Below are 21,107 nucleotides of genomic sequence, written 5' to 3'. Positions count from 1 at the left end.
CACCCATTGGACAGTGTTGTGTTTGTCTGGTTTTGTCCCTGCACTGTACGTGTGCCCAGGACCTAGTCAGGACCATAGTTACGAAGGAGCTGAAGAAGTGGAGGACTGAGCGATGCTGCAGATCAGCTCTCCTGCTCTGCAGATGGATTACAGAGCACCACGAGCCGGGCTCCAGTCTCTGGGGCTCGTACATTAAGCAGTACTGTGTACCTGACAGGGATGCAATCCAGCTCTCCTTCCACCTTGGTACCTTCTCCAGGGCAGCCTGGCTGGGCTTGGAGCTCACCCAGCTGCAAAGCCAAGGCGATGACCCTCGGTTCAGCAAAATTCCCCCCCTGATCCTTCCGATTTTCCTCCTTCTTTTTAACGCTGCTTTTGAACAAAATAAGCAGCTTTCTGCCCTTTTCCTGCTGCTTTTACTCTGGCTTCAACGACAGCATTTTCCTTGCAGGTCCATGTGCGCAACTTGTGTGAGGCAACAGTGACATCCAGCGGTCCCCACGGTCTGCAAACATCTGCAGCATCGCTCTGATTCATGCCGTGTGAGGAGCAAACGGTCTCCACTGATACCAAAGGATGCTTTTCACTTCTTTAATAGAAGCGATACATGGGGCTCTTCAGTGTAATTAAGCCCTTGCATGGTTTGTCCTGGCTGGAACATGGTTACACCTTCGACAAAGGAAGGATAAGAACTTGTGCAGAGTAAGATATAAATGGAATTCCATGAGAAATACTCCCTCTTATGTGTCATAAATACCTTAAAAAAGCTGTGTTGGTGGCTTATGTGCACAACTGCTATGGGATGTGGCTGTAAGCCCTTCTGCTATTGTACGTTTTTGCTGTGCTCACCTAGTAGGACGCTGAACCCTTACTCTAATGCGTTTCTTACTCCTTGTGCTTCTCAAGACAAAGGTTAAAGTCACTCAGTTCTGCAGGTAAAAAGTATCTTGGGATGTATTTAACCAAGTTTTGTGGCAAAAAAAAAAAAGAACCACCACTTCTCCTTATCTCCCAGTAAGTACAAGATGGAGATTCCAGTGGGGAGAACTGGAGAAGCTAGGGAAAGAAGGGAATAGTCCCTCCATCCCGCTCCCCAGGCCAAGCTGTGTGTGTGTGTCCAGGAGCATCGCCTTCTCCTGGAAGGTGGGGAAGCACTAAGGGCAGAGATAGCTTCATCAAGGGCAGCTAAATGCACCCAAGCATTTCACATGGAGATGACTGCAGTGACAGAGGTGAGGGGGTTTGATCAGAGTCCCTGCCAGAGGCTCACATCGGCCTTTTGGATACACCTGGGGCTTCTGACCCATCCTGCGCTCCAGTGTGGTAGATCAGCTTGTGCAGAGCAGCTCTTTCAGAGCAGACCAGGTGTCTTTAACAGCAGCATGCCGTGGAGACAAGCCAGGTTTAACCAGGTCATTTGAGAAGCTGTCTTTTCGTTTCACACGGGGTTTGCTACCAATCTATTTCTCCATCATTTAAACTCCCACCACAGCCACTCAGCTTGCCTTCCATTTCCTCTTTCACTACTTAAACATCCCACAAGGTGAGTCTAACACCACATTAACCACTGAAGCCATAAAGGACCTGGTCCAAAGCCTCCTAACACCAAATCACTTTCGAGGCAATTTCCCCAATCCATAATTCCAGGGGATTAGGAGGCGACAGCACTAATAAAATCAGTTCTGAGGCTGACATTGCAGCCTGTGTCCGTCTCCGTGCTGCAGTCACTCTGGGGCCATTAAACCAAGGAGGGGAGTGTAGGTGTGCTGCATGGAAGTAGCACTTTCCATCCCAGCAATTCCGGCTTGTGGGATCAGGATCACTGCAGAACAGATGTCCAGATAAAGCTTTTACAGCTGCGTCTTTTGTGGTCATGGAGGAAAAATGAAGGGCTGCTAAAGAGCAGTAGCAGCATCTCAGCAAGGGCATGGCAATGAGCTGGGGGCAAGCAGGTAACAACTGGGGCAGTCTTGGGGTATTGTGTGCAGTTCTGGTGTCCTCAACATCAAAAGGACATGGAGCTGTTGGAACAAGTCCAGAGGAGGCCATGAGGATGCTCAGGGGCTGGAGCAGCTCCTGTATGGAGACAGGGTGAGAAAGTTGGGGCTGTTCAGCCTGGAAAAGAGAAGGCTGCGTGGAGACCTCAGAGCAGCTTCCAGTATCTGAAGGAGGGCTATAGGGATGCTGGGGAGGGACTCTTCATTAGGGACTGTAGTGATAGGACAAGGGGTAATGGGTTAAAACTGAAACAGGGGAAGTTTAGGCTGGATATAAGGAGGAAATTCTTTCTTGTGAGGGTGGTGAGGCACTGGAATGGGTTGCCCAAGGAAACTGTGAATGCTCCATCTCTGGCAGTGTTCAAGGCCAGGTTGGACAGAGCCTTGGGTGCCATGGTTTAGTGTGAGGTGTCCCTGCCCATGGCAGGGGGTTGGAACTGGGTGATCTTAAGGTCGTTTCCAACCCAAACCATTCTATGATTCTATGATCTTTTCCCCAGTGATAGACATCAAAAGCCTGTGCCCAGGGAATGCTGCCAGGATAACTTAATCCAACAGAATGAAACGTGTCTCATTCTAGGATCAGCCTGCAGCAAAGGCCTGAGTAAATCTGATGCTGTGGTTGTATTCAGTAAGTTGTATTTCTTGAACACCCCTCAGCATCATAAAGATTTTCCCAAGGTTTCTAAAATCCCTACTGCAAGAATCACTAAATCATGGTCAAAAAAAAGATTTTTCTCCTTGCTTTGAAAGGAGAAAGGAATAAAAAGACTCAGTTCTGTGTCAAAACCAGTTTGTAACCTAGGAGTTTGCATGGGCTACCTGCTGCCTGTCTCCGAGAACACATATAGTATTTACATGCTTCACGGTGCTCTGAGAAAGGCACTCACTGAAGGAGGTCCTGGGAGGGTCACAAGAAGGTTGTGTGGAACCTGTGAGCAGCTGTGAAAGGCACAAGGAGCTGAATCCGTGGGGTTTGTTTCAGAAGGAAAGGGGCTGGTTGAGAAACATCCCAAAGAGTCAGCCACCCCCGTGCTTCCTCCCAGGCATGGAAGATTCCCAGCTCATGGGCTTTGAGATGTAATTACAGTATGAGGGGGTTTGGGAGAGCTGAAAAGTCACCATAGCAACCTCCTGGCAAGAAAGCTTTGCATATCCAAAGTAAAGCAGAACGCGTGGCCCTGGTGAGTCTGGATGTGTTCTGCCTTCATCTGCTGCTCCTCATTGCACACTTTAACCCCTGTTTTCCCATTCTGCATCCTAAGTGTCCCCCCCGCTAGAACTTCCCAGGGAAGATTTGACCACATGGATGCAGGATGCTGGTTATTAGACCAGGCTCTGTTAAAGAGGAGATCCTCATGTGGCGCTCCAGCCCCTTTGCCATCATCTCTAGTGAAGCACAACCAACTTGTGCTGAACATCTGCAAACCCCAAACTGAACTGAAAACCTGTGGAACAGAGAGATGAAGATGGAGGAAGCAGAGGAAGAGAATGGCTATAAACCTCAACTGCACTGGGGTTGCAGTAAAACGTCTTTCCATACCATGATGCCATGATACTGGTTTAATGGGTAACAAAAAGATGACTTCTAAAGCATCCACCCTTGAACAAAAGCCCTGTTTAGTCCCATGCTTGAAGAAAGGCTCTTCATGCAAGAGTTTATGTGAATACCAGAACCTGTGCAGCATGGATTTGATGAGAGAGTGCATGCCTAGTGATCTCATGAATAGGATCTCCCCATAAGAGAGCAAAACCTGCTGGCTGAGGATGGTACACGGCAGGAGGGTGCTTGGCTGGGAGAGGGTCTGTGCTGGTGCAGGGGGTCTGGAGGAGCCAGGTGAACCACAGTGTTTAGCATGGGGGGGCTTTTCCAGTCTCTTTCCAGTTCCTCTTATGTCCCTAACAAGATCCAGGGAGGGAGCAGAACTGCTGGGAGCCACTGGCAAAGCATGCACGATCCCACTCCTTTTGAACTTGGCAATGAGATTAGTATCTTGCAGGAGAGAAGAAGGATCCTGGTTGATGCTATAGTGCTGTCTGTTACAAACAGAGGCTATTTGGGGGCAAATTACAATTAGCATTCATTAGTGCAGTCACTTTTGAATCAGAAACAAGGAGAACTGTTCAGTTCTGTTGTTTCCTTCTAATTTGTGTTTTATAATGCCCCGCGTTGTGGACTTTGCTCTGGACAAAACTTATTACAACCCTGTGACGTACCGCCGGCTGGGAGCATAATGATTTGCTCCTTAAGTGTTACTCCAAAGTCAGCAAATCATTGCTGGAGTAATAAAGGAGAAGGCTGGGAGAAGAGATTTGTTGGCACAACAGCTTTTCCAGGACCTAGGAAGTGTGATTTCAGAACAGAAGTCACTTGTTCTTCATCGCCTGACCCACTGGAAACATCCCAACATCCCATCTGATCCTATTTCTCTTTGCTGGTCTTTTGGCATCTGAGAGAAGAAACGGGACAGGCACTCGGCAGAAATCCACCTTGATTTTGCTACACAGGGAGGTGAGTTTTTGAGCAGCACCTTTAATGCCGATGGTGTTTTTAAAGTATGAACCGCCTGGAATATGGAAGAATTCCTGTTCAGGTACCACAGGCTTGGGAGCATAATGATTTGTTCCTTAAGTGTTACTGCCAAAGTCAGCAAATCAGTGCTGGAGTAAGAAAGGTGAAGGGCACGGGAAGAGATTTGTTGGCACAGCACTAAATGGAAGACTGGGTGATGCTTCCTAATGCTGTAAGTTTTGTAAAGAGGAATTTGGGGAAGTTGTTATTAGCTCAGGTGCTTTTAGGATTTTTTAACGTTTATCTCCTTCATAGTGGACACAAAGGGACAACTTCTATTTTGGCAGTGGTCAGGGAGTAGTAACCCTTAGTGTGTTAACCCTTAGTTATTACTTAAGGGAGCCCCAGGTGAGGGCTGAATCTGATGCAAGCCAAGCAAATCCATTGAATGGAGCTTGGCCAACTCGGACTATCTGAGGATCTAGGTCATTCTTTACAGCCCTTTTATGTACCTCATTAGAGGCTGAAGATTTAACCCAGTGTGGTCCTAAACCAAGAATAAGCCCTTGCCTTTGATGCCTGCTGAAGCCAGTAGAGAAAGCAGAGCACACAGGGGAGCGTGCAGGGCTCTAGAGGTGAGTTTGGGGCTGCCTGCGCACTCGGTGGCTCTGGTTTAACTGCAGTCATCTTTAAAGCACCTCCAGTCAAACTGAAGCACAAACCAGGACAAACTCATTCCAGTTTAGAGTGGCACGTTTGCATTTTGCTTGCAGTGTTCAGTGGATGCTTTGCCCTGGAACCAGCCCTTCCCCAGTGTGTCCCAGGGCTCAATTAAACTGATGGAAGTTTGTAGATAAAGCCCAGTTGGGAGAATGACACAATCCCAGCCTGGTTTGGGATGGCAGGGACCTTAAAGCTCCTCCAGCTCCAACCCCTGCCACGGGCAGGGACCCCTTCCACTGGAGCAGCTTGCTCCAAGCCCCTGTGTCCAACCTGGCCTTGAGCACTGTCAGGGATGGGGCAGCCACAGCTTAACCCCACTGCTAGGGCTTTCCTTTTGTGCTTTCCCCACACTTGTAGGAACCTCACCACTTCACACACAGACTCCTTCCCTTAAGGCAGGTGGAAAGTTGCTAACAGCTTTTCCAAGCTGGGACAGATGAAGAGGGTACATGCACAGTGTAACTGCATGAGCCTCATCCCTTTCAGAAGGCAACAGAGAGCAGAGGGTTTGCGCAGCCTTGTCTGACCTTTACAGAGGCTCCTCATCCAGTGACTCAGCTTGGGCATGGGGAATGAGTGCTGCTGGCTCCTGGCCTGTGTATTTCAGGTTGCAGGAGCAGGTTGAACTCCTCAGCCAAGCGTGTGCTAAGGGAGTGCTCACCAACATCCTTCTTTCAGAACATGCCTCAAGAATGAAGAGGTTCACGTGTAGCCCCGGACCACACTCTTCTGGCAAGGCTCTTTGCATCCTGATGGCTGCTGCTCACGTTTTCCTCCTGGCAGGTACAGTGATCCCCCTTAGGGTTAACCTCAGGGATGTGTATCTATATACGGGCCCACTGCCCCCTTGTTCTGCCCCATTGCAGCAGTTAGTCTTGTTCTGGACCTCTCCCTTCTCACTGCAACTGCTACTGGGGTCCTTGTCCATGCCTGGGTATGTGCTGGCCTGCAGACCTACCACAATGCACACCCTGAGATGCTGGTTCAGTCTGGGCTGCAGGTGAGGCAGTAGAGATGAGAAAACATGGCAACAAGTGAAATGTCAGGTTTTGGCTGCATTGCAGATGTTGTCCCGTGTTTGGAGGTGAAAACCTCTTGGCTTTGTCATTGTTCCCTTCTTTCCTTCCTGGGTGTCCTCCTGCATTTCTCTTTGGTTTCTTCTAGTTAGGCTTTGGTCACTGTAGAACAGGAGCTGTGCATTAACCCATTCCATGGTGTTCTGGGAAAAGCATGGAGCTACTGCCAGAGCCAAGCTCCCCAGTCACAACTCAGGCCCTGGGACAAGCCCAATAAACTGGGCTTCATGAACACCCTCACCACCCTTTCACTCCTCCATAAATCCCAGCAGAACACTGCTGAGTTTTGTGTTTCATTCTAGGACTTCTCCTCTAGAGCAATGCAGGGCACAGAGATAATTCATGCTTCTCAAATGCACCCTGCAGCACTGGGGCCACTTCCAGCACAACCTGAGGAAAGATGAGCTCTCCCCAAGCACAACCTCCACAATAAAAGGCTGAATTCGGGTCCAGGTCTTGCCAAATGTTCCCACTTTCTGCAGCTTTGGCCAAAGGCTTCTAATCTGTCTGCTATGAGACCCTTGCAATGGGGGTCTCTCAGTGTGTCTCTGCTGGGGTCATTCATGGAATGGGTACCGGTTTTGCCAGCTGTAAATCCCATCGGCATCCCCATCTCCTGCAGAAACCCATGGGAACTGGCTGCTTACGCTTTGGGGCCCTGTAGGAAAGTACAGATGAAGACGGCTGTTGAGTTTTGTTGTGCTGTGATGAATTACTCACTGGTGGAGCTACACCCTCCTCCCTGCATCCCTAAAGCTCCATCATGGATCTTCTCCTACAGTACCCATCACTGGCCCTGTGATTTCATGCACTCCCACTAAGGCAGAGGTGCTAAACACCCATCCCACCCATGGGCCTTCCATAGAATGGATGCTCTGAGTCCTATGTACTCCCACTCGAGGGGAAAATGATTCTCTTAGGTGCAAACCACCATCTTAGCACTGAGTTGCAGTGGTGGAAGCCAGACCAGGATGGGGGTGCCTGTTCCCCAACAGTGGAGCTGATTTTAGAGCTGAGACAGACATGAACGATAGCAGTGTTATGTGCAATAGGGATGTCCTCCTCACACTTTGAGTGCACGAGGTTACACCAGGACAGCACAGCACCACTTCGGATCACCTACAGACCATTAGACTCTGTGAACAGGTCATTTCCTCTTGCCTCCAATTTAAAGTGTGTGAAGCAAATGGGAAGAAGCACCAGCTACTTTCATAGTCCAGGAGGTGTATAACCCTTAGTAGAAGCAGAGATTCATTGTTAGGTTATACTGGGGGGGGTGTTAGAATACCTGATGTGCATGGCTGGCAGGTTTGCAAAAGCTTACATTCATTTGAGGAACATACAGTAAAAAGCCCCTAAAATGCTTATAAAAGACTCAACCTAATGGCAGTTCTTATCTAGGAGAAATATACCCTGACTTAGTGAAGCACATGTGAGTGTAATGATACGAGATGCGGATCACCTGAATAGGAGGGGCCTGGCTTACAATATAAGCCTGATCAATGAGTGCAGTGATGTTGAATGTGGAGCTGTCTCACCCCTGCAGAGGAAAGGTTGGATCCTGCCTTTGGTGCCTGTGCTCCTGTCTCAGTGTGTTCCCTATGGACTGGTGCTGCTCTGTGCATGTGCACAGATTCCTGCCTGGTGAAGGGGCTTTGCTGTGGCTGGTGGTGGCCTCAGTGGGACTCTTCATCAGGGGCTGTAGGAATAGGGCAAGGAGTGATGTGATGGGTTTAAACTAAACAGGGGAAGTTTAGATTGGATATAAGGAAGAAGTTCTTTACTGTGAGGGTGGTGAGGCACTGGAATGGGTTGCCCAGGGAGGTTGTGGATGCTCCATCCCTGGCAGTGTTCAAGGCCAGGCTGGATAAAGCCTTGGGTGAGGTGTCCCTGCCCATGGCAGGGGGTTGGAACTGGGTGATCTTAAGGTCCTTTCTAACCTGAGATCTTCTATGATTCACCGAGTAGGAGACCATGGCAAATCCAGGAGTCAGAGTAGAGATACACGTAGCACTGCAGTGTGCTGCCTCCTGTCCAGTTATATACAACAGACACTGGACATGGAGTGCAAAACCCTTCCCAGCTTGCTGGTGGCTCTGCCAAGCTGCTCAGGGGCTGAGGTTGGCTGAATTAGAGCCATTGCAGCTACTGCTCTGCAGCCAGAGCAGGGGCTACCTGTGGGCAAGTTACTCACTGCCTGTGTAGGGCTGTGGTTAGTATTACTCAGAGAAGTTGCCTCTGTCAGCAAAGCCTTTTGAGTCAGATGTAAAGCTATAAGGAGGTTATTTAAAGTCATGAAGAAAAAAGATGCCCAAATGAATTCTCTGCAGCCTGAGGAAAGAACCACAGGGACTCTGGCCATGGATTCTGTATTGATTCCTGTTTGGCACATCTTGAGCACTTCAGCTGTTCCCTTGCAGAATTAAACTCCTCTTTCCTGGTGGTGTGGGTGGGCTCAGAATTCAATTTCAAAGGCAGCAGAAACTAGAAATAGAAGAAACTTTAACTTTTGGGGGTGTTTTTTTTACCCATAACTCAAGGAAATACCCGCATGAGGTCCTACTGCAGCTTTTCCTTCGGAAGTGCCATTTCCCTTCCTTATCCTCTTTCCTAATGCCATTTGCTTACAGAAGCACGTTACCTGCATGGAGAAAGACTGGATTTATTGGGAAGGAATGATAAGTTTGTGTCTCTGGTGAACTTCAGCATCCCTCCGCTGTGCCAATTCACAGCATGCATTGACCTAAAGCGGACTGCCAACGTCAGCTCTTGGGCAGCCTTTTCCTATGACGCTAACAACTCCTCCTTGGACATCAATGATTTAGAGCTTGGACTCTCTGGAGAAAACAAGCAATTGAGGCTCTATCTTTTTGGCACCAGGCGGGACATTGAGATTGACCTGGCCCTTTTTGTGTGGTACAGCGTGTGCTGCTCGTGGGACACCAGGAGACAACTGCTGGAGGTCTACTGCAACGGTGAGCTCGTGCATAGCGAAACCATTGGCAGCGCTGGGTGCTTGAAACCCAACGGGAGCCTGGTGCTGGGGCATCTGCACAAGAGAAAGGATGGCTTCGTTGTGAGGGTGAGCAACAGCTTCATTGGCAGCTTGTACTACTTCCAACTGTGGGACCATGTGCTGGGGCAGGAAGAGCTGCTGGACTGCGCCATGGGCAACATGGTCAGCTGGGAGGAAGAGTACTGGGACTTCAGCAGCATCCTGCCCATTGCGGACCATCACCTGCGCTGTGGTGAGTGTCTGCAGTGCTTTGTCTTCCTGGGGCTTGTGTGGCACTGGGGATCACACACAGAGAGTAGGGAACCGTGCACTGCTAAGGACAATAGCCTCTGAGTCACTGGTGCTGTGATTGAGACCAGTTGTAGCCATGCTTACAGCATTGCCTGCCCGCCCCGAACAGCAGATAGGGAAGCTGTGGATGAGGGAGCACTGGTTTGGGTTATCTCATCATTCGATCCTGATGTCTGTATGTACTACATGGCATTTAAACTACAAAGGATGAAAACAGAGGCCTGACATTGACAAACTGACTCGTTTATGTAAAACTATTGACATGCCATGATATTCAGTGTTGCACAATAAGGATTACTGCATGTTTATTAATTGTCTGTAAGCTGATGGCTTCTCAGGGAGATTGGAGGGACAGTATGACATTATTGCTCACTTCTGGTGTCTGGTCTGAGAATTCAAGGCCTGTCCCATCAAGCAGCATGTCTCCATCGAGGGCAGCACCCCCTGACTTCACCACAGCTCCCATTGCACTTTCCCATCTCCTGCTCCAGGTTTCATGGAACCAGGGCCCAAAGCAATGAGGAGAGCATCAGGAAATCCCTGACTGCTGCTGCATCCTGTGCTGGGAGGGATTTCCCCCCACTCCCTCATTGCACACTCACTTGTTCTGCACCAAAGAACACGGACACTCACGACAATTGCTGTAAATGACAACCTGCCCCATTGCCTTTACCCAGGCATTCCTCTTTGTTCACTGCCTATTGTAGGTGCTATTCCCCCACTTGTGTCCCCCAATTCAAGCAGGATTTGATCTGATGAGGAGGAAGCCTCAGTTTCCCTTTTCCAGTTAAAGCCTTTGCCCTTGGGCCATTCTCTCTGTGGGAAAGGCCTGTGCTTGTCTTGGCACGGAGCTGGGGGAGCCTTAGTCATGCTTGCTGATGAACAGTTTAGCACCTAAAATCAAAGCCTCCACTCAGTGCTCCTGGACTTTGATTTTTCAAACCCAATAACCTGAATCAGAGCAACTTCCTAATGAGACAAAGCACATTAGAGAGAGGCTTCCTAAGGGCAAAGCCTTTTCAAAGCACTTTTCCCCTCTAAAAGCAATCCCCAAGAGCTGAGTGACTTCCTCTGGTTGGGATCCTCCAGTGCAGCCTGAACTGGGCATTCAGTCTGGAAAATGCTGGCTCTTCTTATCCTCAAGGAGAACCACAGCATGGCTCACAAGTGGTGACCTACACCAGCATGCCCACAGGTTACTCTTGCTTCCAGTGCCCTGAACTGCTGCATCCACAGCGTTCCACACAGTGGGAAGGGTTACTGGAGTCAGGTATTTTCCCAGGAGCAATCACTAAGATGACTGTTCTGAAGTCCTGGTTATAGAGATACAACTTAATCGTGTTTGGGAATCTGCCAGGGGTCAGATCTTGGCAAGACCTTTGCTTCCACTAGAAATCTACTCCTTAATTCAAATTCATAAGCTAACTACTGCATGCTGATGGTACATGAGGTAGGGATAACAGTGAGTGGTGTAGAGACACACTGAGATTTACATCCTGCCTTTCAGATAAGGGAAGCTGCACTCAGCTGTAGTTCATGTGATCCCATATGGACAATCCATACCTATTGAGTTTGCATGTAAGAAATAGCTGTGCTCAAGTGTTGCTCTGAAATGAAATGTCCTGGGGAAGTGCCATTTCAATGCTCATGTCATGTTAGTGATGCCCTATAACCATTACTAGCTGCGAGGTTTGCTTGTAGTGCGTATAGATGTTGTTTGGAGAGCTGTGCATTGCTTGGTTCACCTTGATAGTTTAGGCAGTGGTGCTGGGAAGGGGGGAACCTGCTTTGGTTTGGGAAGGCAGGACTCATTTAGGCAAAGTGAGGGAAAAGCAGCAGGAAGCATCCTTAACGAGGTGTGTGGACCTCTTATAAGCAATACAGTTATCACAGCGACTGCACTGGCTTTGCTTGAGAGCAGGAGTAAAGGCATTGCCCTGCCTTTGATTTCACCCAGAGCTCTTGGAGATGATCCTTCACTTCTGCAGCTCAGCTGGGCCTTTGCTGAAAGCAAAGTGTGTGTTCCCATCCTCTCACTGGCTCAGTCTTCAGCTCATCCTCCCCTGCTCACCCACACACCCATTCCTGATTTCCTTCTTAATTTGAAGTAATCTGGGAGAGGGATGAATCTAAAATACCTGAACATGAGTGCTTATCATGGAGAAATCTATTTATTATTGCAGCTCTCTTACTGGCTGGCCTAATTTTTGCTGCTCTTTGATTGGAAACATACATATTTATGTGCACTCACAGGATGCCAAAGAAACCATTTATTAAGTTACCAAACCAGAATCCATGCGTAGGGCTTGAGAAATGCCAACGGCCCAGTATTTCTGGTGCTGCAGACCCCATCTGTCCTCGCTTTAGCCCTTGTTTCATGAATGGGATTACATGCATGTTAATGGAAGCAAATGAAGTTGCAGGATGCAGGTGGCTGGTCCCACACCTGCCTGTTGGGAATAAACAGATTTGAGGTTTTTTCTTCAGGTGATAATAGGAAAAAGAAGGAAATGAGGATCTGTGGAGTTGTCCTTGTGCTTTGTTTGTTGGGACATGAGCACAGCACTCAGTGGGGCACATTCCCCTTTCTAATGAGCCCCGGCTTTGGTTTTTCTATGTTATCTTTTCCTCTATTATCTTCTGCTTCATCCTGGGTGATACCAGACATCACCCCTGAGGCCATGGGTTCTGAAGCATCACGCTGATAACAGGAGCAGGGTGGAGCCTGTAATCACCCAGCTCCATGCAGATTCCTCTTATCAGGAGGGGATCTGCAGCTCTGACACAGCCAGAAGAGCAAGTTCAGCCCTGGCTGTACAAACAGCTTGGTTTATGGCTTGAGAAACCCTAGCCTAATATCATGTCTGTGTTTCTGGAAGGAAAGAAGAAAGGAGTTATTCCAGTGACAGGGCGTGCAGGCCTCCTGTGCTCCCATCACACTGCTTCTATGACAGCAGCTCTTAAATAAAGCCAGTAACAAGACACTCATTTTCTATCAGCTTGAAACCAGGGGTTCATTATCTGTAGCATTACACTGGAGCTCCCAGAACCAACCCATTTCTGCAGCTTCACACCACAGGAAGGCACCCGGGTTTCCACTGCAGGTTTGAACTGTGGGAGTAGAGTCACTGGGGATGCTGGAACATCTGAGGGTCAGGTACTCTGGGGTTTGCTCTTTGTGTCCTCATGTGTTGTGAGGATGGGGAGGGCTGAAGGGAAACCACATCCCCTTCATTCTGGGTCCTTAGAGGAGCTGTTTTCCTTTGCCTCGAGGGTTTTGCTTGTAGCTAAGTAGATACTTCTGTCTCCTTGTTCTCTGCGTATTCATGTGTATGTCAAGCAGTGTTAGTGGCTATTGGTAGGAGGTCTGTGTATTGAGGATCTAGATCTACCTTGCAGCTCCACCACCTAACCCTTTGGATCTCTTCTAAGTAAAGAACCAGCAAACACCCATTCTGTCAGGTCCTGTTTCTGACCTATTGCAGGCAATGGCTTTGAAACGGCAGGGCAGCAGCTTGCTCCTGGGCTTGCCAGGGTTTTAGGCAAGAGTAAAGCAGAGTAAATCAGTTCTCTTTCTTCCCCAGCAGTTCAGTACTGTCTCAGAAGCAACAGGCCTGAGTAAAGAGGTGTCCAAAGGAAAACCTCAGCTCCGTCAAGCAGCATGGGCGAAGGGGGCTGCCTGGTTCCACAGCTCTCTGTACACCCCGGGAGCAGCAGGGGCTGTGCTGCACAGGGCACCGCTCTGCAGGAGCAGGTTGCAGGGCAGTCTGATCCTTGGAGCATCCTTCTTGCTCCCCATGCCACTGCTTCCAGGAGCAGAGCAGCTCCTGGCTCAGCTCCCCACAAGCTCTGAGTGTGCTACCTCTGCTAAGGATGCTATGATGGGGCTGAAGCTGCTGTGTCCCAGAACATGAGATGACACCAAAGCACAGACTGGCACCATTGAGGAACAATGGGAGACTGAAGAGTCTGAGCTCTGTCTGCAAGGGGCAACTCAGAGCTGGACTTCAGTGGCTTTATTGCCCTCTTGCTTCATTGCTTTCAGCTCCCCTTTCTGCTTTACAAAAGATTTTGAAGCTATTTAGGATCAAAACGGGAGGCTTCAAGTTGTTGATAGCCCCTGCATCTGTTATGTCCATGGATGTATTGTCATTGATTTGGATGGGTCAGAGTATGTCTGACCCAGTCTAAGGGATGGTCATTGATTTGAATGGTCTGTTACATTTTAAGCACTGTGATTCTCCTTCCCTTGAACTCCTGTAGAGAAAACAATGTCTTCTGAAGGACAGCCTTATCCTCCTGATTTCCAATCACACTCCTTATTCACAGACATCTGGCTTTGTGTGAAGTTTATTCCTCTTAGTCAGACCTAGAATGTGAAGTCTCAGCCATTTGACTGAAGAGAAAACCACAAAGCACCAGCATAGGAAGAAAACAGGACCTGCAGAGCAAACTGTGGTGATCCTGCTGACCTTCCAAGGCCAAGGCTTGTAATGTTAGCTGGTGATTCGGTTCCCTGCCGTTTGCTGTAGTACCTGTGACAAACGTGACCTGTTTTGTCCCTGTCTGCCCGGTGAGGTGGCAGATCCCATGTGAAATGCAAAAGCCCTATCTGGTTTGACAAGGTGATTCACTTCAAGGACATCAGCCACAGATGAGTTCTTGGAATCCTTTACTTGGAAGACAACAGGCAGGATAGCTGGTATCTGTAATGGGGACCCTTATGCCAGGTTAGCATTAAACCATTGACCATGAATATCACTGTTCATCTCGCATCGCATTGTTGCATAGCACTCAGTGCTTGACAAGCTCCTTTCTTGGAGGCTGGCACAGGTTACACAAGCAAGAAGGGAACAGAGAGATAATGGCTCTTCAACACAAGCAATGAATCAGATAATGGTGCATGAGCCCTGCTCTTCCTTGTGAGCTAAACTCTGTCAATCCTGTTTTCTCCCTTCTTATGCTGTAGTCATCTCTGGACACATAGAAAACTCCATGTGCAGGTGTACTTCCCCCACTGCTTTCATCCCACAGAGCTCTGTGGGACAACAGTAGCTCTTTGTTATGATGGTCTTTGCTGAGGGACTCGTGCTTCTCTTAACTGGGCTCTGCTCTTCCTTACCCCTTTGCCACTATGGATTCTAAGGCCTTTTAATGTCCTTTTCAGCAGGCTCAAGTGAAGCATCGTCCACAAGGGCTCCTACGCTGGCCCCGTTGCCTCCGACCAGTAGTGCCTATGGTACTGTTCCAGGTAAGCGCTAAATGAGGCCCTTTTAAATGCTGACATGGTCACCACTGACACCATAGATGTGACAATTCAAGACTCAGTCACATGTTTAAGCCATTGCTGTTTAGCAAGATATTGTCTGGCAGCAGATCCTCCTAGCTCTTCCTATGCATTCCTTGCAGGCAGTAAAAGCCAACCTGCTGCATCCACAAGTATGAACCTCAACTTGTTTCCTAAGCTGTGATAACTTGGCCCTTGGGCTCATTAATAACGCTTCTAGCAATGCAGCAGTAAGCTAGACTGGGACACTGGGATTTCCCAAAGAGCCTCAGTGACCATGGGAATGGTTCAATGGAGGGGTGAGGAGGTGGGAAGTGGTGCAGGCACCTCCTACGGGGCGCATCTCACTTACATTCTCTTCTTACAGTCAGCTTCTTTAGCACTGATATGAACTTTTCCCTCTTCTACAAAACTGAGAGAGCTCCTGATTACTACGATGCAAGGAACCTCCTCGAAAACTGGGTGAGTAGCTTTCTTTTCTCACTCTCATGTCTTTCTAGCAAGTATCAGATGAGGAGGACAGCCGGTGCAGCAGGTAAACTGGTGGGACCACACAGGAATGAGTATCCATGGAACGCTGCGGTGGAGTCTCAGAATCACGTTATCCAGCATGCTTTGAACAGGATAAAGTGAAATTCTGAAGGAAGGGAAAAGTGCTGACATTGTGCCAAAATCTGCAGCCATTTTCATTGGGATTTAGACATTTCGATGGCAATTCAAATAGAAAAAGTGTCAATAAATCAAGTTAATAAAAATGTCATTGTTTTCTTTCCAGTTCCGTGTCATATTTACTGGAGAAGAATTTGTTGTGCCCAACTTTAAAGTCAGGTAAGCCTCTGGCTCTCTCCACCCTCTGCCCTGTGAGTGAAATTGCAGCCGGGCTCCAAATGACCGGTTCTGTGGCAAGGGTGGAAACCAGCCCCCCCGAGCTGTATGATCACATAGAACACTCACATTTTGCTTACTGGCCTCATTGACCTCAAAATACATATCCTGCCTAATGCAAGGCTGCTAGAGCTGCTGAAGCCCTGTTTCATAGAATCATAGAATAGTTAGGGTTGGAAAGGACCTTGAGATCATCAAGTTCCAACCCCCCTGCCATGGGGGGGTTGCTTGTGAGTGTGAAGAGGTCACATCCATCCTCACAGTGAGGGTCTAGTTTGTGTAAGCAGGTACACGCTGGCTCTTGCATGGCAGTGTCTAATGAAAGGATATTATAGTTCCCAAACCCTGCTCAGAAGCAATGCATTGCTGCTCAACACTCCTCTAGGTCACAGCTTTCAGCCCAATCCAGCTTTATCCCATATGAAGACAGGCTAAGAGAAGTGGGGCTGTTCAGCCTGGAGAAGAGAAGCTGCGTGGAGACCTCAGAGCAGCTTCCAGTGTCTGAAGGGGGCTACAAGGATGCTGGAGAGGGACTCTTCATTAGGGACTGCAGTGACAGGACAAGGGGTAATGGGTTAGAACTGAAACAGGGGAAGTTTAGATTGGATATAAAGAGGAAATTCTTTCCTGTTAGGGTGGTGAGGCACTGGAATGGGTTGCCCAGGGAGGTGTTACTTCATGCATATTTCGACTTCCAACTTTCTTCTCCGACTCCCAGTTACTGTTTGCTGTACAACTGACAACGCAGCCACGCACTGCACTGCTTACATGGGGGGAAGCCAATTCAGAAATCATAAGGGGGAGATCCCATTCTGGAAGAAGCATTTCTTTTGTCAGGGTGCATATCTGTTACAGCGCTTGGCCTTGGGGATTTCTGTAGCTACACCTATGCTGGGTTCAAGATCACTCCTCAGCTTCAAGGTCTGGCTCCTCGTGGTCATGAGATAAAGCCTTTAGGTGATAGCAGAATGGGGCATGTTATATGCTTGCTCTGAAATAATGATTCTATTCCTTTTTGCTTGCAGGGGTAATTATCCACAAAGCAATGTCTATAACAGGCCTCAGGTAAGTAATTTGTTAGTTTTGAGTTAAAAACTTACTTTTTCTTATCTCTTCAGGGAGGATATAACAGTTGTGTGGCTTAATATTTACCTTCAATCTAGTAGATGTACCCCATTTAAAGAGCTGGGCTGGAAAGCCAGTGTGTCCCAGTAGAGACTGATACGTTCTGCGCTCTCTGCTTGAGGCAGCATTGATGCACTCTGAAGTTCTTTTATCCTGATGTACCTCTAGAAGTCCTATGAAACAAAGGCTACTTCAGAGAGTCAGCCCCCAATAGCATTTAAAGCCATAGCCTCTATTTTAAATGAGAACTCTGAGTTTCTGCTGTTTGCCTGCCTTAAAATCCAACTTGCATCAGTTATTTTAAGCAGCTTCTAACTTGCTGTGTCTTTCTATGCGAACTGAAGGTGAAGCTCAAGCAGATGTCCCAAAGGTAAGACCCATGGTTATGAACTGGGTTTCCGTAGCTCGTATTGATTTCATTTTTAGGGTGAGGAGGAATTATCCCCCCCTCAGCTGTTTTAGTAACTGTGGAACAGAGTAATTGTGGAACCTTTAGCTATATAAAGTAGAAGTGGACTGAGAACCACAGTAATGCTTGACTTGGGGAAAAGTGTTGAGTATCCAAGGTTTCTCTCTCGTACAGCATACCCTAAGAGGCTCCATGCGCTTCCATAGCAAGCTGCGAGGTTTGTGCTGTAATGTAAGAGTTGGCTTCAGATCCTTCCCTGGGGCCAATGCCCAAGGAAGCTGCCAGGATGAATCCTGCACCTCTTCTGCAGGACATCCTATTGCCTTCTGACCACAGCCCAGAAAAGGCAGGGGAGCTGGGTTCCCATCACAGTTGAGTGGCTGCAGATGGCTTACAAAGGCCATGCTTAGTGGGGAACAGTCATGTAGAGGTGGGAGTGAGTTGGGAACACTTGAAACATCCCTGTCCTAAGGAGATCTCACTTCTTTGCCCCTGGTTAAATTAAAGGTCCATTGAGATGATCTATCTATAACTGAGAGCTGCCTCTTTGCATCTTTCTGCCTTGCCTGAAGCCACCCAAAGAGAGACACAGTCATTCATTCACATTATTTAATATATTCATTAACGATTTAGATGAGGGAATTGAGTGTACTATCAGCAAGTTTGCTGATGACACTAAGCTGGGAGGGGTGGCCGACACGCCAGAAGGCTGTGCTGCCATCCAGAGGGACCTGGACAGGCTGGAGAGCTGGGCGGGAATAACTTGATGAAATATAACAAGGGAAAGTGTAGAGTCCTGCATCTGGGCAGGAACAACCCCAGGTTCCAGTATAGGCTGGGGAACGACCTGTTAGAGAGCAGTGTAGGGGAGAGGGACCTGGGGGCCTGGTGGACGACAGGGTGACCATGAGCCGACACTGTGCCCTTGTGGCCAAGAAGGCCAAGGCATCCTGGGTGTATTAGAAGGGGGGTGGTTAGTAGGTCGAGAGAGGTCCTCCTTCCCCTCTACTCTGCCCTGGTGAGACCTCATCTGGAATATTGTGTCCAGTTCTGGGCCCTCAGTTTAAAAAGGACAGGGACCTGCTGGAGAGAGTCCAGCACAGGGCAACTAAGATGATTAAGGGAGTGGAGCATCTCCCTTATGAGGAAAGACTGAGGGAGCTGGGTTTGGAGAAGAGGAGATTGAGGGGTGACCTTATTAGTGTATATAAATATAGAAAGGGGGAGTGTCACGAGGATGGAGGCAGGCTCTTCTCAGTGGCAAACAATGAAAGGACAAGGGGTACAAATTGGAGCACAAGAGGTTCCACTTAAACCTGAGAAGAAACTTCTTCTCGTGAGGGTGACGGAACACTGGAACAGGCTGCCCAGGGAGGTTGTGGAATCTCCTTCTTTGGAGACATTCAAGACCCGCCTGGACACGTTCCTGTGTAACCTTATCTAGGTGTTCCTGCTCCGGCAGGGGGATTGGACTAGATGATCTTTTGAGGTCCCTTCCAATCTCTAACCTACTGTGATACTGTGATACTGTGATTCCAAACCTCCTGAAGCCAGCAAACAGTTACCCAGAAGATACCAGCTGTTTTGAGGACAAAAAGCTGGAATCCAAAGGAGATACTGAAAGCAGTTAGTTAAACCACAGTTTTCCAGGGATCTTGGTGTCTGCCACCTCTGGTTGGGCACAGGGGTACTCAAGCACCGCATCATTTTATGCCTAGCTCACCCCAGACTTTAAAACATGGTTGATATGTGCTTACTTGTGACAAAGGTGTTCCTGTGCCAAGATAACATGAGCAGGAAGCCTCCTGTGGTACTTACCAAGAAACTATACAAAGATTCTTGTATCTGCATTCCCAATAATTCATCCTTTAGAAAGCACCTCCAGTGATAAGCTACTAGTGTGCATAAGAAGTGACATTTGCCATTGGACTGCGCTTCTGGTGACCAAAATACATACAGAAATTATCCAATTCAATATAATTTTCTGGGTTACTCCTTAATTTTGTAGTCACTTCTAATTGTGGAATGTTACTAATATGGTAGCCTTGTTTGTGTATCATGTTTGTAGCTACATCTGCAAAGCCATTATAAAGGCCACATCACTTGAAACACAAGAAGTGCTGAGTCTCAAGATCAAGCAATCCTTGAATGGCACTTATGAAAAGGGACTATTATCCTTGTATGTGAAACCTGAAGATGTGGCTGTCAAGCCAATAGGTAATATAATACTTCATTAAGAGCTCATTGGAAACCATGTGCTTTGTAATTCTGAGGACACTACCCACCCTCACAGTAAAGAACTTCTTCCATATATCTAACCTGTGTCTACCCTCTTTCTGTTCAAAGCTGTTCCCTCTTGTCCTATCACTACTTGCTCTTATGAAAAGTCCCTCTTCAAGTTCTCCAGTCCCACTCTCTTTGTTGGTTTGGTTACAGTCTCTATTATTGCTCCTTAAAACACAGAAGCAAGCCAGAGAGAAGAGCTATAAGACTGCACCTTGACTTCAGAAGCACATCTTATACCAAAGACTTACAAAACATCACCTATTTATTGCAGCCAAATAAAGCCTGGAGGAAGGACACTGAGGGGATAACGAGGGGCAGTGTGAAAACTCTTTCAGATAAGATTAGAGAAGCCTGAAGGATGTTATGACATTAAATATGGTTGGTGATGCTGGGAGAATAACGCTTTACCTGAAAACTGACCTTGCCAAGCAAAAGAGAAGAAGGCTGTGGAAGAACAGATGAAATACTTCAGCAAGATGCTCTCTTGCAGCCAGTAAACTTGTCAAACGCTCCTCTCCAGTCTGCAGGTTACAGCTCATTCCCAACGGGAAAGGAGGCCAGAGAACAGTGTGTTGGGGGGTGGTGTTTACCTTCCAGTTATTCTGTCTTTCAAAAGGGATTCTGTGTGTTTCTTCCTCAGCCCTCATGGATTGTCCAGAAAGCTTTTCCCACACAACCTACAAGGGGAATTATTCCTGGCCACTAACAAAGCCAGCGGCCAAAGCGGTGGTGAGCTGCAGGAAAAACCCTCTGCAGTCTGCTGAGAGGAGCTGGTGAGTGACAGAATCATCTCCTTTTGGTTCCTGCATGGGAAACGGGAGGGAGAGCCAAGCTCGGAGCGGTGGGAAAGCAGATGGCAGCGTGCCGTGGCACACAGCACCGCCGTGCCAAGGAAGATGCGGAGTGTGCAGGGATGCTCCAGCACAGGCTGCGGGAGATGGGAGTCCTGCATCTCTTCATCACCTGCAGCAAGCACAAGCAGCACTTGACTCTCTGCTTGGGCAGGGAGGGGAAAATATGCCCAGTAGTGTTTTGTGCCATCCATTCACAGCTCTGCCTTCCAGTACATCCAGATGCATTTCAAATTGCTCTGGCATTTGGGCTCTGCTCCCACTCTGCTAAATGAGTGCTAAGTCAGATCTGGCTTGTAAGTCAGTTTTAAAATGGGGCTAAGTAATGATATCGAATGTACCTGAATGGGAAACATGAGGAACATCCATTAATACATGTTTATTTTCTTGTAACAATGTACACTGCTTTCCTTTTTCAGTGGAATTAATATTGAATTTGAGCAAGCTTTTTGGAGGAAACCAGATTTGACTGAATGTAGATTACTGGAAGAACTCCCAAATAATATCTTAGACCTCCAGGATATCATGATAACAGAAGGTAAGGCACCAAATACTTCAGTGATACAGTGAATCCAAGTAAAAACAGTTATACTCAGGTAATGCTTATGTTAGACATTTGAAGAACCAAAGCAATAAGGTTGTTTTATGT

At 48.0% G+C, this 21,107-nt stretch overlaps 1 protein-coding gene across 2 annotated transcripts in view; it reads left to right on the top strand.

Moving 5' to 3' along the window:
* Positions 1-4,274: 4,274 nt before the first annotated feature.
* ADGRG4 (adhesion G protein-coupled receptor G4) overlaps positions 4,275-21,107 on the top strand; it is a 31,751-nt gene continuing 14,918 nt past the window's right edge. Inside the window, exons 1-11 of one of the 2 annotated variants that reach the window (XM_061353200.1) lie at positions 4,275-4,509; positions 5,911-6,015; positions 8,939-9,556; positions 14,786-14,866; positions 15,270-15,364; positions 15,678-15,730; positions 16,813-16,852; positions 17,257-17,282; positions 19,390-19,538; positions 20,248-20,380; positions 20,878-20,996. In XM_061353200.1, the coding sequence (XP_061209184.1) occupies positions 5,925-6,015; positions 8,939-9,556; positions 14,786-14,866; positions 15,270-15,364; positions 15,678-15,730; positions 16,813-16,852; positions 17,257-17,282; positions 19,390-19,538; positions 20,248-20,380; positions 20,878-20,996 (1,405 nt within the window). In that variant the 5' untranslated portion in view covers positions 4,275-4,509; positions 5,911-5,924. Of the gene's footprint in view, positions 4,510-5,910; positions 6,016-8,938; positions 9,557-14,782; positions 14,867-15,269; positions 15,365-15,677; positions 15,731-16,812; positions 16,853-17,256; positions 17,283-19,389; positions 19,539-20,247; positions 20,381-20,877; positions 20,997-21,107 lie in introns of both variants that reach the window. The other variant, XM_061353199.1, reaches the window with a different exon arrangement.

Source organism: Neopsephotus bourkii, unplaced genomic scaffold, assembly GCF_033783945.1.
Source record: "Neopsephotus bourkii isolate Nb327-2 ecotype Australia unplaced genomic scaffold, CSIRO-AGI_Nbou_v1 NB_668, whole genome shotgun sequence".
Taxonomy (NCBI): Eukaryota; Metazoa; Chordata; class Aves; order Psittaciformes; family Psittacidae; genus Neopsephotus; species Neopsephotus bourkii.
This window is presented reverse-complemented; position numbering and strand designations above follow the sequence as displayed.